This window comes from Tympanuchus pallidicinctus, unplaced genomic scaffold, assembly GCF_026119805.1.
Source record: "Tympanuchus pallidicinctus isolate F22 unplaced genomic scaffold, pur_lepc_1.0 scaffold9, whole genome shotgun sequence".
NCBI classification, from domain to species: Eukaryota; Metazoa; Chordata; class Aves; order Galliformes; family Phasianidae; genus Tympanuchus; species Tympanuchus pallidicinctus.
In genome coordinates this window covers 973856-992580 of record NW_026294813.1, presented here as the reverse complement: position 1 = coordinate 992580, position 18725 = coordinate 973856, and the positions used below count along the sequence as shown (strand labels likewise).

Here is an 18725-nt window from a genome sequence, read left to right as displayed (position 1 = left end):
TAATGTTCTTTCTGTTATCAGAAAGGGCCTGTATATTATGAAGTTTCAGACAGTTGTAGCTGCACAGTCCACCTTACCTGCACTAGAATAAGCTTCAGTGTTACTTGTGAGCAGATCAGAAACTAGCAGTTGAGTGCCTGGTAAAGCCTTTGTCCCACAACATTCTTCTCTCCAAATTGGAAAGATACGGATTTGACCGGCAAACTTTAGATGGATGGAGAACTGGCTGCAGGATTGAATCGAGAATAGTGGCCAATGGCCACAAGTGGTGGACACTTGTGGTGTCTCCCAGGGGCCAGTGCTGGGGCTGATTCTCTTTAATATTTTCATCAATATGTGCATACATTAGTACAGATTAGGGGATGACCTTGTGGAGAATTGCTCCAAGGAGAAGAACCTGAGGTCCTGGTGAACAACAGGTTGGCAGTTCAGGTTGGCAGCAGTGTGCCCTACTGGCCAAGAAGGCTAATCATGTCCAGGGGTGCCTTAAAAAAAGTGGCCAGTGGGTTGAGGGAGGTGATCTATCCCCTTTACTCTGCCATGGTGAGGCCACATTTAGAATACTGTGTCCATTTCTGGGATCCCCTGTTCAGAAAAGCTGGGGATCTCCTAGGAGAAGTCCATCTGAGAGCAACAAAGATGACCGAGGACCTGGAGCATGTCCTTAGGGAGGAAAGGCTGAGTAACCTGGATCTGTTCAGCCTGGGGAAAAGAAGACTGAAGGGTGTTCTGATTAATGTTTATAAACGTCCACATGGAGGTGGGAGGCAAATGGATGAGGCCAGGCTCTCCTTGGTGGTGTTTAGTGATAGGGCAGAGGCTAATGGCCTAAAACTTGAACATAGGAAATTCCATACTAATGTGTGGAAAAACTGCTTAATTGTATGGTTGACAGAGCACCAGAACAGATTGCTCGGAGAGGCTGTAAAGTCTTCTTCTGTAGAGATATTCAAGACCTGTCTGGATGCCTACCTGTGATATCTGTTTTAGGATACTTACATTAGCAGGACATTTGGACTCAATGATCGTTTGCGATCCCTTCCAACACCTGCAATTCTGTGATTCTATTATCAATGACATTGACAGTGGGGTCAAGTGCACCAGTTTGCAGATGACAGCTGTGGTGTGTGGTTGACATGCCTGAGGAATGGGATGCCATCCAAGGGAACCGAGAGAAGTTTGATCAGTGGGCCTAAAATAACCTCGTGAGGTTCAATAAATCCAAATGCACCTGGTTTGAGGCAAACTCCACTACCAATACAAGCTGGGGGATTAAATGATTGGGCCTGCTGAAAAAGACCTGGGGTTACTGGTGGATAGAAAGTTGGACATGAGCTAGCAGTGTGCCTTCACAGCCCAGAAAGCCAACTGTGTCTTGGGCTGCATCAGAAGTGTGGCCAGGTCAGGGGATGTGAGCCTATCCTTCTACTCTACAAAGCCTCACCTGGAGGGCTGCTTCCAGATATGCAGTCCTCAGTACAGGAGAGACATGGACCTGTTGGAGTGTATTCAGAGGAGGGCCACAAAAATGATCCAGGGGATGGAACATCTCTCCTCTGAGTACAAGCTGAAAGAGCTGAAATTGTTCGGCCTGGAGAAGGCTCCAAGGTGACCTGATAGTGGCCTTTCAGTATGTAAAGGAGAGCTGCAAGATAGAAGGGGACAGACTCTTTAGTAGGGTCTGTTGTAATAGGATAAGGGAAATGGTTTGAAATGTAAAGAGGGTAGATTTAGGTTGGATGTAAGGAAAAAGTCTTTTACAGTGAGATTGGTGAGGCTTTTGCACAGGTTGCCTGGAGATAGGGTGGATGTCCCATCCCTGAACTAATACCAGAATGGAGCTTTGAGTAACCTGATCTAGCTGTGAATGTTCTTGTTTAGTGCAGAGGAGTTGGATTAGATGACCTTTAAAGGTCCTTTCCAACTCTGAGGATTCTGTGATTTGGGAACTGCTTATAGTAAGTGTGCCAACTTTTATTGTCACTTTTTCAAAATCTACTTCTAGAGTTTTCATATCTGATGGCACTGGTTTGCCACAGGGCCAAGGGAGAGAGTACAGCTTTCTGAATTCTATGAAGCAGCAGCAGTGCCCAGAACTACTGAAGACCATCCAGTTAATTTGTCTGTAGGCTGATAAAGTTGGCTTGTCTTCGTATCAGCATGCGTGTATCTCAGCAGATCAGGGATCATAACTGGTAGCTCTGCAGTGAAAAAGATCATACACTGGAAGCAAGGCTGTCTTGGCATATTTATTTAATAAGCATATCATTTCAGAGTTGGTGAGATCATTCTGAATTTGGTAAGAATCAAAATTCCACAGGCCATGGATCTTTGATTTGAAAATCAGTCAACAGTTTATCTACTCTCCTACATCTAATAATCCATCTTCTGTGAGCATTTAAGCAAGAAGCACTGTTATTTTATTCTAGTAGTGCCTGTATGTTCCACTTACTTTTTGGTTTCCATAACTTCTGTATCTGTTGAATAGTCCTGTTGCTCACTTAGTACCCCAGTCAGACTTCTGATGAAGGTTCAATACTTCAATCTTCTTTGGATTTAGTATCATAGTATATATAGTATCTAGCCTAGAAGAGCTTATTCATTAGTGATTCAATTAGTCCAGGCAATGGGAACCTTGCATATCCAAACAGAAGAGATTTCAGGCATAGTATGAACACCAGCATTTGTGCCCAAAGCAGTCAACATTGCCAGCTACACCAGTGTAATTTTATCATTGAAAATATTAGACATCTTGCTTATTTCACATAGAATGCACTTCAAAGCTATTTCTGTCTTCTGTTTATCAATAGAAAATTATACTGTGTACTTGTACCTACTTGCAACAATGTCTAGAAAAGGATTTGACTACCAACATCAGTATTAAATGCCATAATGGGAACACATCATTCTAAGCTTTTCAGTCTTATTTTCCAAGAATGCTTCCTTCCTTATCTAAAGTTTCAGAAAGATGAGGTGGAGAAATGAAAATTAAACCACTGGAGCCCTTACTGGAGATTGCCTTGATCTCATACAAATAGGTATTTTTCAAAATGTGTTGTTACTAAGCCCCCTGCACTGATAGATAGGGATGGGGAGCAGAATAGGCCCTACTTAGTCTACAAGGAAATGGTTTTGGATTTGCTCTGAAAGATGGATTCTCACAAGTCCATAGGGCTGAATGGATAGCACCCTAGAGTGTTGAGGAAGTTGGCGGATGTGGTTACTAAGCCACTCTCCAGCAGTCCTGGCTACCTGGAGATGTTCCAGTGGATTGGAGGCAGATGTGACGCCTATCTTCAAAAAGGAATGGAAAGATGATCCTGGTAGCTACAGACCTATCAGTCTCACCTCAGTGCTGCAGAAAGTTATGGAATGGATAATCTCGGGAGCCATCATGGACCAATTAAAGGTCAACCAGGGGACCATGCCCAGTCAGCATGGGTTTGTGAATTCTAGATCCTGTTTGACAAACCTGACTTTGTTCTGTGACAAGGTGACCAGCTTAGTGGATGTAGGTAAGGCTGTTGATGTGGTCTGCCTGGACTTCAGTAGAGCCTTTTACACTGTCCCCACAGCATTCTCATGGAGAAACTGGCTGCCCACAGTTTGGATGGGCGTACGCTCTGCTGTGTGAAACACCGGCTGGATGCTGGACCCAAATTATTAAATGGAGTTAAGTCCTGTTGGTGGCCGGTCACAAGTGGTGTCCTTCAGAGCTCGGTTCTGGAGCCACTTTTATTTAACATCTTTATTAATGATCTTGATCAGGGGATTGAGTGCACCCTCAGTAAGTTCACAGATAACACCAAGCTGAGAGGGAGTTGATCTGCCTGAGGATAGTAAGGTGCTACAGAGGAGCCTGGATAGACTGGACTGATGGGCCAAGGTAAACTGCATAAGTATTATTAGAGCCAAGTGTTGGGTCCTGCATTTGGTCACAACAACCCCAGGCAAAACCCTACAGGTTTGGAGAGGAGTGGCTGAAAAGTTGCCTGATGGAAAGGGACCTTGGTGTACTGATGGACTGATGGCTGAATATGAGCCAGCAGTGTGCCCGGGTGGCCAGGAAGGCCAATGGCATCCTGGCTTGTATCAGGAGTGGTGTGGTGAGCAGGACTAGGAAGTAATCCTGCCCCTGTACTTGGCACTGGTGAGGCTTCACCTCAAGTACTGTGTTCAGTTTTGGGCACCTCAGTACAGAAAGGACATTGAGGTGCTGGAGCAGGTCCAAGGAAGGGCTACAAGGCTGGTGAAGGGCTTGGAGAATATGTCCTATGGGGAACGACTGAAGGAACTGGGGCTGTTCAGTCTGGGGAAAAGGAGGCTGAGGGGAAACCTTATTGCTCTCTTCTAATATCTGAAAGGTTCTTATAGCAAGAGCGGGGTTGGTGACAGGTGGCAGGATGAGGGGAAATGGCCTTAAGTTGCATCAGGGTAAGTTTAGGTTGGATGTCAGGAAACACTTCTTTGCAGAAAGGGTTGTTAAGCACTGGAATAGGCTCCCCAGGGAGGTGGTTGAGTCACCATCCCTGGATGTGTTTAAAAACCGTTTGGATGTGGTGCTTGGGACATGATTTAGTGGAGGGTTGTCAGTTAGGGTAGTATGGTTAGGTCCTGATTGGACTCAATGATCTTTAAGGTCTTTTCCAACCTGAGCAATTTTATGATTCTGTGATTCTAAGTTTCTCACCTACCTCTCTTCATGCTAAATTAGAAGTTTTGAAATATGATCTATTAGAAAGACTTAGGACTGTAATCTGAAGACTTTGGTCCCTGGCAGAGATTCCATTAAACTCCCCCGCCTTTTAAAACAATGCTGTTGTTTTACATGTGCTAATGATTGTGATTTCTAACAGTTTTATTATGCATTTAACCTAGTATTGCTAGTTATTACAACCTCGGTGATGTAGTATGCAGATGGGTTAGTTAATCTGTACTTGTGAAGGATGGACAGTGCTTTAGGACATTTCATATGTCACCATTAAAACTTAAGGGTACAATGATGACCAAATGCTTCTTTACTTAACTGTGTTAAAATGAGTTTTCAAAGTTATACAACTCCACATCTTTATAGCTATTTGAGCCCACAGTCTCTTTGTATTTTCTTCTACCTTGGCTTTGAGTTCTGCCATGCCCTGCAGGTCACTGTAGAAGAGAAAATTGGGATGAAAGTTTTGTTCTTGCCTACCCCTTGTGTCTTTCTACACAAGAAAGCTAAGGAAGTAAGTTTTTCAATAATCAGTGCCTCTGACAAATTTTTCACGGTTGTTTTGAATATGTCAAAGGAAAGGTATGAATATGCTGGAAAAGTAGCACAGTGAGCTGTAAGCAGTTCAGAACCCTCCTGGAATGCATAAAGGATAACTTCTTGAGCCAAGCAGTAGATAGCCCAAGGAGGGATGCAATATCAAACCTGTTGCTTACCAACTCAAGTGAACTGACTAGTGAAATCAGGATTGCTGATTGCCGCTCTCAGCTGCCTCGGCTGTAGAGATCATTGGATGGTGCAGTAAATGATCCTGAAGGGTATGGGACAGAAAAGCAGAAAATCTTTGATGCTAAATTTTAGGAAAGCCAAATTCCAGATCTTCTGGGAATTGGTCAGCAAACCACCTGGAAAACAGTCCTATGTATGGTATGAAGCAGAGATGGCAAATCTTTAAGGAAACTTCCTTTGGTGCCCAGGAGTAGGAAGTCAGGAAACTAGAGGCATAGCCCGCTAGCGAGCAGTACAGGGAAGCTGGTAGCAACTGACAAAGTTAAGGCTGAGGTACTCAACTTTTTTGCTTTTGTCATCACTCGTGACTGAGCAGATGGGTCAGAAGGTGGGGACTGAGAGAGCAGTGTCCCTCCTGCTCTAAATGAGGATCAAGTTTGCAACTACCTGGGGAACCTAAACATCCCTAAGTCTGTGGGTCCCAAAGAGATGCATCCTAAGGGAATTGGCTTATGTAGTTGCCAAGCCACTTGATAATATTTGAAATGATGGAAAATTTGATCATGGTGATCAGGTGAAGTTTTTAGTGACTGGAAAAAATGCAATATTGATCCCAATTTTAAGAAGGGTAGGAAGGACAACCCAGGGAACTACTGACCTGTTGGTCATCTTGCATCCAAGGCACATGGAAGAGAGGGAGGTGGTAGCCGCTCTCCATCATATTTGAAAAGTCATGGCTGTCATGTGAGGTCCTGGATGACTGGAGGGAGGGTCACGTCACTCCCATTTACAAGAAAGGGAGCAAGGATGACCCAGGGAACTACAGGCCAGTGAGTCTCATGTCTGTGCTTGGGAAGATCATGGAACAGATCCTCCTGGATGACATGCGTGATCACATGAGGAATGGGCATGTGATCTGAGACAGCCAGCACGGCTTCACCAGGGGAAGGTCATGTTTAACCAATCTGGTGGCCTTTGGCATTGGTGGACAAGGGAAAGGCAACCGATGTCATTTACCTGGACTTGAGCAAGGTCTTCAACATGGTCCCCTACCACATCCTTATTTCCAATTTAGAAGGATGTGGATTTGATGAGTGGACCACTTGATGGATAAGAAATTGGTTGAAAGGCCGCAGTCTGTCGCAGAGGCCGCGGAGGGTGGTCATCAATGTCTGTGTGTCCAGATGGAGGCCGGTAATGAGCGGCATCTCTGAAGAGTCTGTCTTGGGACTTGTGCTCTTTAACATCTTTATCACTGACAACGATGACGGAATCGAGTGCACCCTCAGCAACTTTGCTGATGACACCAAGCTGAGTGGTGCAGTTGACACAGTGGAAGGAAGGGATGCCACTCCTCGACATGCTAGAAAGGAGGGCCCAGATGAACCTGATGAGGCTCAACACAGCAAAGTGCAAGGATTTGCAATTGGGTTGGAGGAATCCAAGGCATCCATACAGACTGGAAGGAGCAGTTCTTGAGAGTAGCCCTGCAGAGAAGGACCTGGGGGTCTTGATAGATGAAAAACTTCACATGAGCCAGCAGTGTGCTCTTGTGGCTCAGAAGGCAAATGGTATCCTGGGCTCCATCAGAAGAGGGGTAAGTAGCAGGGACAGGGAGGTGATTGTCCCCCTCTACTCTGCTCCTGTGAGGCCCCATCTGCAGTACTGCATCCAAGAGTGGAGCCCCCAGTACAAAAAAGACAGGGAGCTGTTGGAGAGGGTCCAGAAAGGGCCACGAAGATGATCAGGGGACTGGAGCACCTCCCCTATGAGGACAGGCTGTGGGAGCTGGGCTTGGTTCAGCCTGGAGAAAAGAAAGCTGTGGGGTGACCACATTGCAGCATTTCAATACCTAAAGGGAGCCCACAGAGGGGAGGGGAATCAACTCTTTGAAAGGGTTGATAATTGCAGGACAAGGGGAAATGGTTTTAAGTTGAGGAAGGGGAGATTTAGGTTGGATGTCAGGAGGAAGTTCTTTACAGAAAGTGGTGAGGTGCTGGAACAGGCTGACCAGAGAGGTTGTGGATGCCCCGTCCTGGAGGTGTTCAAGGCCAGGTTGGATGGGGCTCTGGGCAGCCTGGTCTAGGATTAAATGTGGAAGTTGGTGGCCCTGCATGTGGCAAGGGGGTTGGAGATTTATGATCCTTGAGATCCCTACCAACCCTGTGATTCTGTGATACAGGACAAGCCAGCATAGCTTTACCAATGGTGACTCCTGCCTGACCAACCTGGTGGCCTTCTATGCTGGCATAACTGCATCATGGACAAGGGAAGAGCCACTGGTGTCATCTGTCTGGACTTCAGCAAGGTCTTTGACACAGACCCCCATAACCTTTTTCTCTACAAATTGGAAATACATGGATTTGACAGGGCAACAAGACTAGTATATTGGCTTCTCTTGGTATTTCTTGTGGTTTACGTGAACAGACAGCTAACATACCCAACGTTTTGCTCACAACTCCACTGCCCATTGAGATGTGGAGACAATCAGAAAAGAAAAAGGCAGAACATGCAGGTTATTTACACGTAGGCTATTTACTAGCCTGCCAACAAATGCCCAGCCAATCCTCAAGCAGTGGCTGCCTCCTTACTAACTCCCTTCAGTTTTATAGTTGTTCTTATGTCACACCTAATAGTATGGAATATCTCTGGCCAGTTAAGGTCAACTGTCCTGGTTCTGTGCTCTGCCAGCTCCTTGGTGCCACCAGTACAAGACAAGATAAGCAAAAATAAGATTTTTATCTTTGTTATACTACTTAAGTGTGGATTAAAAATTATGAAGATTACATTTCATGCTGAACTTTTTCTCAGATAAGGTATTTTGAAATTGGGTCTTTGAATTACTTAATATTTTCTGCAAGCAGATTCTTCAACACATTTGGTTCCCAGCTTGCATCTGGATGGAAACAAATCTAATGTGTCTTAAATTTCTGATATTTCTAACCAAATATGTAAAACAATTTTTTTTCCTTTCTAGTCTTGATCCAGAGCAAAAGGAAATGTTAATTGAAGTGATTGAAAAGCTGTTAAAGGATAGAAGTACGGTAAGAGACGAGTTGCTATTCCACATATATGTATATGCTGTATGTGTGTGTGTGTATATATATTTAAGTTTATATATTTAGCTATATATATATATTATATAAGCATTTGCGTATATTTAAAGAGTTTTATTACTCTTTACACACACTATACAGCTGAATGGCAGTCTGAGGAAGATTTTTCCTGAAGCCTTATTGGTGTGTTTTTATATGCTTCAAAATAGAGGCATCATTGTGTATCAATGCATTATATTGAGAATATGATAATGATAGTAACTCTTTACAAGACTGGTAATCTTTTTTTATGTTTTGGGTATTTAAAATCCATTTTCTTATTACTGATTGTTGTTGCTTTTGTGTGTGTGTGTATGCTTTTTTTTAAACAGCTTAAAAAATGAAAATTTTATAATTATATGAGTCAGTGTACAAATGTCTTTGCATTTTTTCAATGAGATATTAACTGGATCATGTCAATTTGTGATATTATAAGAATAACTTCTGTGTAATACGCAGTATACCTTTTGAAGCTTGTGGTGTATGCAAATGTTACGCAGCAATACTTGCTGTGTGCTTGTTTGTCCTTGCAAATTTCCTTCTGGGTAAGTAAAACTGATGTCCTCTGACAATTCACAATTTACAATTAATTTTCACAAGTCTTAGGTCAGAAAGGTAATTCTGTCAAGAGGAGTAAAAAGACAGACTTCAAATATAAAACAGGGATGTAAATTAAAACACTTCTCTGGTTTGTTTTCAAATAACTGATGGCAAATGTATTGTTTTTTGACTAAATGAGAGCACTGCTAGGTACCAGATAGTGTTACTTCATGTACCATTATTCACTATTACTATGTTGTGTTTTTTTTCTGTTTTTAGATGTCAGTTTTTAGTGTTTACGTGTAATGTTAGTCTCCTATTACTAATGTAACGTACTGTATGTTGTTCTAGCACAGTCCAGATGTCCAGGACAAAAATGGTGTCGATCTCTAATAGACATCTCACAACTTCCACTGAAGGGTTGCTGAAGAAGAGTGTCAGAGCTTAATGGCTCAGCAGGCAGTAAATCAGTTAGTTAGTTCTCCTGGCTGCATCCATGCTTGACCTGTACTCATTTGTCAGAGACCTTTGTGCTTCTGTGGAGGTGCCCCCAGTGGTTCTTAGTGTATTTTCTTTTTGTGGTTCATGCTCTTGGTGTGCATGCAATCTGTGAATGTGAGATTAGATTTTGTGTACCTGTGGAGGCATAAGGGACAGAGAAGCCACCTTTGTTTCTTCTTATTGCTGATGACAAGAAAATAAAATCCTTAGATTTCCCTGGCCACTATTACTTAAAGTGAGAAACGAGGTACCTGACGAGTAGTCACTTATACATGAATTTTAATGAAATGTTAAAACATCCCAACTTTTTTTTCTATTTTTCTGAATGGCTGTTCTTGGAGATGTTTACAGGGGAAACTAGTTATCACTGCCTAATATATGCCATAATTCTGGTGCCTGTGTGACACTGAATAATAGACATTGTATTTATGAATACCAGCAGAAGCAGTAGTCACAGCTGTGCTATTTTTTCCCCAGAATTTAAGAATGATAATTTATATTTTGTTCTTCTGGGCCTTTTCAGAAAAGCTTCTTTGGAGATGTAATGTCATAACTGCTGAAGTGTTTTTCTCCTTCTGATTGTACTTGAACTCTAACAAGGCCTGATCCAGCTTTGGCTGACATTTCTGCTTTAAGTTTTACTTTTTTTGTGAAAAATTCCAAACAGGAGCAATACAAATCTGCTTCTGGGATTTTAAATCAAAGCTCCTTCACGGTTTGTTCTGTTTTAAAAGGAGTCTATCTCTCCTTACTGCTTGATCATTTGATTTCAGGAAGACTAGTCTAGTACAGAAAAGCTCCAATTTAAGTAGTCATCTCTTGTCATGTTCCACTGAACATTCCCAGGAAAACTCCAAATTTGTTTACAAGAAGCACTTGAGCACTAACAGGCATAGACATAGAGTATCGTCTACCTCTCTAGAAAGCCTGTTTCAGTGTGCGATCAACTCTCACAGTACAGAAATGTTTCCTAATACTTAAGGTAATGCTTGCTTGTTATCTCTGTGCCTTTTCCATCCTTCTTGTCTTCCTGGGGGAGCTACAGGGAGTGCTGAGGTCCTCTTGGCCTCCTCTTCTCTGGTCTTGGCAATCCAAGTGTCCTCAGCTTCTCATTAGAGGACATGCCTTCCTGCCTTGTCACCAGGTTTGATACCTTCTCTGGATATTCCCATCTGTGTCTGTGTCCAGTGTTGTTCTGTCCCAGGTGCATCCTTCAGCTTTTTCCTTTGTTGGATTTCATGCTGCTACTGATTTCCCAGTGCTCCAGTCTATCTAAATCCTTTTGTAAGGCCTCCTGTCCCTCCAGGGGGTCAACAGCACTTCCTAGTTCATTATTATTAGCAGACTTGCTGAGGATGGATTCCAGTCCACGTGGTGGTTCTTAAAGTTATATATGTAGCTTACATAATCTTATGTAGGTTACTTCATAAGTGTTAATAGAGCCTTAAGCTTTAATAAGCTTAAATAATTTCAACAATCTTCCTTATGTTCTGTAAGGGAATCTAGATTTCATATACTTAGGATGCAAGAAGAAGCTCCTAGAAAATTGCTGAATTTGTCTTCACAAGACTTCTTTGAGAAACTGAGCTTTAGAAAATTTTGCTATAGCCAGATGAATTTCATCTGATTAATGGCTTTTTTGATAGTGAGTTTGCCTGAAATTTGGAAGGTAGTAATGTGGAACTCAGCCCATGAGTTTATTTGACACTAATCCTTGGGGTGTCGCGGTGTAAGTGCACAGAAATTGTTTCCTTATATTAACATTAATTGTCATCTCCTGGTAGTTTTGTTCTAATACTAGTAGGTCAAGATCACAATATTACGTCATTAAGTAGTGTCTTTACCCAGATGGGAGAATCCTAGTGACTGGGAACTGTTGAATTTGTATGGATTTTTTGTTTGTTTTGGGGCTTTTTTTTTTCCATGATGTAAGTGTGTCACAGTGCTTCTGTCAAAGTGTCAGGTTAATTTTGGCGTTTCTATACACCTAAGAACCAATAATCCTTGAATAAGCATCATGTCTTCTACATTTAATGTCTATGAGATGAGAGAAATCAATGCATATGATTTTTGTTGTTGTTATTCAATTTGTTTTAGATACGCTTAGAAGAGGATTGTAATTTTTAAATTCAGTGTCACATAACAGATGAATGTTTGGTTCAAATGATGCTTGAGAATCCTCCTTATTAAAAAAAAAACACAAAAAACACATACATTTATTTTCTTTTCTATAAATATTTGAATTTGCACAGTGGTTTTAAAACTTACCAATATAATGTCTATGTTAAAATGAGACAGAGTAGCTACTAAACATAGATGCCTCTAAATTTATGTAAAACAAATTTCTTCAAAAAGAACATGCTATTGTGAATTATTAATGCAGCTTATGTTGCGTAGAAAAGGCAAAGTGTATTTAAATTAGTTGCAGTCATTTCACATTTGAAGTAGAAAGATACTATCTAGATGGGAATTTTACTGCAGTAAAATTGAACTATTTTATCAGAGTCTGAAAAATGTGTTCATTTGTTAGGTCTCAATCAGCAGTAAATTTTTTATATAAGCTGAGGTGAGCAAAGCTTAAAATGGCATGAGACCCAGCACTTAATTAAAATTTCTGGTGATAAATGAAAGATCACTGTACTCCTTAAATGACACAATACGAAGATACAATTAAAATACAAACTCTCTGTTAATCTAACTTGCAAAAATATCAAGTGCAAATCAACAGTAATGTACCCTCAAGGTGCTAACTGAATTACAGTGTAGAATTTTGCCAAACACTATGTAGGGTTTTGTATTCTGATAAAATTGCTTTGCTACAAGTAAGTTCTAACATACAACTCTTCACTACTTTTACCTTCTCCCTCACCAGCTTTTCTGGGCTTACTGAGTGCAACTCTGGGCTGACAGTGATTTGCCTGGAGCTGACCACTGTGTTCTGCTGACCTTTTGATCCATTCAGGTTCCACACCTAAATGTAAACTGGCAGTGTTTTTTAATGACAAAGGAGCTTAATGCAGCAGCTTGCTAAGAGGAGAACTCAGTAGAACACCAACTTACTGTTTTTAGATGTTAAATGTTTTAATTTAGCTGTATCAAATAATCAGGTTTTACTCCCTGAAATGAACTGTGTACGTGTTGAGACCAGCAGGTACCAGTATGTGGAGAGAGCTGGAAGCAATAAGTGCAACTTCATGTTTATTCTTACTGGTAATTGATAGAATCCCTTCAGACCCTGTAACTTGTTTAGCACAACTACACTGTATCAACAAAACTTTGATTTTTGTTTACCAATGTATTTAATTTTTAAACAGATGTTTAAAAATCTGCTTATTACAGCAACTTGAACTTCTGTTTTACCTTTCCATTACATAAAAAGTACCTCAAATTTTGATAAGCAAGTAGAATAGCATGAACATCTGCTTTATTTTTCTAGTTTTGCTGAATAACTGAGCAGCTGATGTGGTTTTATGTAAAAATGAAGATAAGGTCATATATGTTTTTATGCTAAAGTGACATTTTTTCAGAAATCAATAGAGCTAGGTAGGTGTGAATGTGTAATTGGAGATTTATTTCTGTATTTATCCATTTATTTGGATTGTTGGTTTCTATATGACTTCACTCTATTTTTCCTCGTTTTTTTTTTTTTCCTCAGGTTCTTAACAAGCCTGCTCTTCTAGTTTTGAGATAAGTGGTTTGAGGCAGGATTTGTTGCTCAATTTGCTTTTGGCATGCTGTGAAGGACTGTAGAACTACGTTCTGTTTGTAGCTTAGTTATTTTATAACTGAATTTTGTAAGCAGTAATAAAAAAAAAAATCAAGTGCACGAACGATACCTAACCTACCTAATAATTTTAAACATTCATACTGATATTGAGAGGGAATCATGTCCACTGTTTAAAACTTTCAGATAAAAGACTTGCCACTTTATTCTGGACTGAGAAATGTATCTCAAAGTTGCAAATCTAAAGTAGAAGACAGAGTGTAGACCTGCTGCTGGGATGTAGTTATGTGGATAATGAGTGTCTTAAAAATGTCTAGAATTTTTCCATTGTTTTTGATCTGATTTTACTTGGTTTGAACAAATGCCTCTTTGATACAAGGGAAGCTTTTGATACTTGTATAAAAATATAAATATGTATATGCTGCATTGTAAAAATGATTTTGTTCAGCCACATCCAGAAAATGGGATTAGTATGTGACTGTGTGTATTATGCTATATATCATAGCTGTTGCTACTGTAGCATTTTTTTTTCTGGGACTGGGCAGTGTATTGACTGCAATACTACTTTTGAACTCCTCTAGAATAAAGGATATTGGAGAGAAATTTCAAAACATGTTGGTAAACCTGCACTAGTAATGTACTCCAGAAACTTCTGTTGTGAAGAAATTCTGCAGAGGTTAGAGAAAAGTTTTGAGTGAAGACTGACAGTAAATTAATTTACTGCGTGGAATTTATTTATTCCATGTTAAGATTTACATTTCCCCCCCCCCAGAGGACATATATATTTTTTTGCACATGCTGTTTAAACATTGTATTCTCCTTTAATGAGAATATCCTCATCACATTAAATTACTTCTAAACTTTAAATTTATTGTGCCATTCCCATGTGAAAATTTACTTCTAAATATAACACATATAGCCTATTACGTACTCTGCTTGAGGGATCAAAGGTCTTTAAACATACGTGTGATTGTTGAGATATCTTTTACAGACTGCATAGTTACAAGATGAAGCGCAGATTCTCAGCAAGTGAGACCTCTAACATTAAAAAATGATGCTTGGAATTGGTGATGGCTTTGCAATGAGGATCTTGATCTTTTAAACTAAAGCAATGTCACTGGGGATAATGTGGAAAAGAAAGCTGGAGTCTACTGTTCAAATGTAGGCTTCTGTTAATAAGTTAATGTTTTGGTTTAAAATCAAAATGTATAGCTGAGACATTGTTTTTCTAACTTATTGATTTAATGTTGGTAAAAGCTTTGCTCCTTTGGAAAAAAAATTACTGGCTTTGTGCAGATGTTTTATTGTGATAGATCTATTATCCCACCATTAGAAGATAAATGACTGATCTTTTCCAGTTTCTGTGCCTCCAGAAAATTGAAATAAGAAGGGGGATATCATTTGGGCTGTATGATTAGGGCAGGTGGGGTGGCCATTAATTTAAGAGAGAAGAATCTTGGCAGCATAGGCCAACTTGCACTATATTATCAATCAAACCTGGATGTACTTCTTGTGATGACCCAGCACTCTCAGGTTTTCGCAGCATTAATTAGAATTCATGACAAAATAGATGCAAGGAAACGTTTTGTACCCTTCATAATTTTATAGAAAATTTATTGTTATTAGAGGAACCATTTGCTTAGTGTGATTTTTTTCATTACCAGCTTGTCAACTAGCATAGATAATCTGGAGAAAATATGAACTCCGTAGATTGGGTGTCACTTTTGTTGATGGTTCATGTAGTTTACCTTGGAGCGCAGCTAATGGCTGAAGTTCATAGCAACAGCATAGAAAAATGTGGCAACGAGTGGAAGACAAATGAAGCACGCTTATTGCTTTAATATAAAAAATACATAAATGGAAAGCAGCATGTGAGTTTGATGAGCTCATTGCTGTTTTTGTTGGAGTGATTTATATTTTATCCTTATAAAAAGCCGCTATTGACACAGTGAGATGGAAATTAACTGACTGTTTTTTGGAAACTAATATTTTTCAGTTTTATATTCTGATTGGATCATTTTGTTTTAATTCTAAATATTTTTATGGAATGTTGAGCATTTAATAAACAGATATTATAAGCTGTTCCTCTGGTATTTAGATGTATAGTAGGATCATACTATTGGGGTAACAGTATCAACTAGAATAGTGTCATACTAAGAAAGGAAAATCCTCTCACATAAATCTTTCAGCTACAACATCCATTTTCAATTTATTTTATATTCTCACTTCTTTTTTTTTTCACTTAAAATGAAAAACTTAATTGAGGAAAATGCACTTGTGAGGGTAGAGGGACAGGCTGTTAAGTAACACATGTTGTATGGCAATTCCTATATTAACTTCTAACGCCAGAGGCTCACTACAGGAATAAAATTCTTGTTCATCTGGTGCTCCTCTTGCATCCCATAATGAACGTTCAAATTTTTAGCATTTTTAAGTGTTCGCAAGACAGAATTCTCGCTGTAAACTTGAGTGGGTTACTGATACAAATGGAAATACATTATTAATTTAAATTTCTGTATTTCAGCGTGGTTGGCTATTTCATTGTGTTCAGTTGTGTTTTACTCTAATAATGGAGCTTTCTAAACTACTGTGATGTTTTTATGAGATGACGCCAGGTTGTCTGTTCACTGTCACTGCTCCTGCTTTTGCCGAAGGAAGAGACAGATTATTCTGCATCACCTCTATGTCCCAGCATAGGTTTTAAAACTTTCTTCCAGCCTGTGAATTGCAAAGAATCTGACAAATCTGTAGTTCTCCAGATTTGGTAGACTACTGAGAATGGAATAATCACTGTTCTTCAAGAAAGAGGAAATGAATATGTACTTAGACTTTTGGTATAATAGCTAGTTTTAAAGTGATTTAGGAATCTACTTTAGGTATCTGTTCTGCCTGTGATCATGTTGTTGAGGTCTTTTAAGTCTGAACACAAATGAGTTATATCAGCTTTCAAAGTATATTTAAATACAAGAGAAATACAAAATGGCTTGAGTACAGCACTAGTAGCAGTAAAAAGCAAGGTAACTGTGCTAGAACTCCAGTCAGACACCAGCATTTGTATTGTCCTTCACCTGTGAACCTAAGATGTGTAAATATTGGGCTGCAGATATTTTTGCAGTCATAAATCTGTGCATGTCTCGTTCTTTCCCTCCCTCGTTTTCCCTCTTATATTTCAAACCTGTCGAGAGACACTATACTGTGTGGAAGTGTGGAATATCCATGATAACAGAATCTATGTGTTAGTGATATAAAAAAAAAAAGTCTCTGGGGACTCAAAGTGCCATCACACTTTCACACTAATGTGCTTTATCACACTATCTTTTGCCTGTAGCTGACCACCATGTTCTGTTGAGCTATACATCCATTCAGGTTGCACACCTAAATATAAACTGGCAGTGTCTTTTAATGACGAGAGCTTAATGCAGCAGGTTGCTAAGAAGAGAACTCAATAGAGCAACAGCATCAACTTACTGTTTTGTGTGATGCTGCAGAACTATAAAACTATTTTAGATGTTAAATGTTTTTATTTAGCTCTATCAAGTAATCAGATTTTACTCCCTGGAATGAATTGTATGTGTGTTGGGACCAGTAGGTACCAGTATGTGGATAGAGCTGGAGGCAATAAATGCAACTTCACGTTTATTCTTATTGGTAATTCATAAAATCCCCACAGAGCCTGTAACTTGTTTAGCATAATGGCAAGACTATATTCTGAGCTGTTTTCTTTCAATTGTAATGTTGGGCACATACTAATAAACCAAATGTCAGCCAAATACAGGGAGAAAAATGTAACATATGAATATCATTGTATTTAATATTTCTCAAAAAGTACCATTTCAATAAACTGCACTCCTATTTAATTGCTTACTTTAAGTCATTGGGGAAATTTTAGAGGTTGAAATGCAGATCCCCAGTGCTCAGATAGAATATGACATTAATTTGCTGCCAGAAGGCTATACTGCATGCATGCCAACTGCATACATATCAGCTGCTTCGTATAAAGTCTCATCGTTTTATTTACTTGACTTAACATGTACTTTGACACAAAACAAATCTTAATTAAAGCATTAGAGGAAAAAAAAATAATTCTATGCACATGATGACATGTCTCTATAATGCATAGTCAGCTTTGGTGGTTTTCCTACAGTTAAAGTAACTTGCTGCCTAAAATTAAACAGCAAACAGAAAAGGGATTTCCTTTCTTTATTTTTGAAAGAAAATAACAAAACCCTATAAGAATATTTGAATAAGCCTTCAAGTGTTAGAACATGGAGAATCTATTTCATTTTCTCATGAAAACAAAGCTGTATTTTTAATCATAGTCTCTATGTGGACCTCTGTTTATATAAATACTCATTTCTTATGGGATTGAAATATGTAAGGTCATAATATGGCGTAAGTGATCCATTTCTGTAACTTTAAAACTGTTTTTGTTTTTAAGTGTGGAAAACATGCAGAAATTCTTGTACTCTTGTGAGGAAGTGTTAATGTACTCTGTATTGTAACTGTAACTAATTTTTATGCCTTTTTTTTTTTACACAGTGTATTCGTGAAACGCTAAGAAGAAATTTTGTATGACAGTTAATTTGGCCGTATCAAGAGAGAAATTTAGATCCCAGTAGATTCCAGTAGTGATAGAAAACTTATTCAGCTCATCTTTAGTTTGGTCATGCCAGTGTTGATAGGAGAATCCAAATAGACCTTGTTGGGCACATTGCTGTATTATACTTTGTTGTTATGTCCTGTTATTTTTGAGTTAATGGCAAGTTTTCTGATAATTTATTTGGAAACTATAACTGTAGGAAAAAGAATGCTTACATAGCACTGTGTCTAAAGGGCTGAGAGCTAAGATTTATGTGTGTAATACAAATGGCAAATGTTTGCTCTGTTCCAATATAACTACTCCATTTAAAAAAAAAAATAAGATACTCTTCTGTGGGCCTAAAATTTTTCCTCACTGTTGGTTGTTATTTTTTTCCTTAAAATAAGCAATTCTAAATTCAGCCTATTTAAAATGCTGAGAATAGCTGGTATTAATTCAGATTCTCACTTCTGGGTGAACTGTGAAAGAAATACTGACCTTCTGGTTTATGTTTTCTTTTCTAGCTGGTAGCTGGCAGTGTTGTGATGGCGTTTGAGGAAGTGTGTCCAGATAGAATAGATCTGATTCACAAGAACTACCGAAAGCTCTGTAACTTGCTGATTGATGTAGAAGAATGGGGTCAAGTTGTTATAATCCACATGTTAACTCGATATGCACGTACACAGTTTGTAAGCCCATGGAAGACGGTAAGTTTGTGGATCTTTTAATTATCTTATGTGTTTGAATTCTGAACTACTTACAATTTTGCATATACTTAGGTTTTAAGAGGCATTTAAATGGAGATTTTAACAAAATTAGAAATCAAAAGAATAAGCCTTCACTCTTGGA

The 18725-nt window shown here is 39.2% G+C and overlaps 1 protein-coding gene across 3 annotated transcripts in view; it reads left to right on the top strand.

The window, feature by feature from the left end:
- The window catches only part of AP3B1 (adaptor related protein complex 3 subunit beta 1), a 160186-nt gene that overhangs the window by 36032 nt on the left and 105429 nt on the right, over window positions 1-18725 (top strand). For all 3 annotated transcript variants that reach the window (XM_052670188.1, XM_052670187.1, XM_052670186.1), the window contains exons 6-7: window positions 8415-8481; window positions 18401-18583. In XM_052670188.1, coding sequence (XP_052526148.1) covers window positions 8415-8481; window positions 18401-18583 — 250 coding nt within the window. The remainder of the gene's footprint in view (window positions 1-8414; window positions 8482-18400; window positions 18584-18725) is intronic.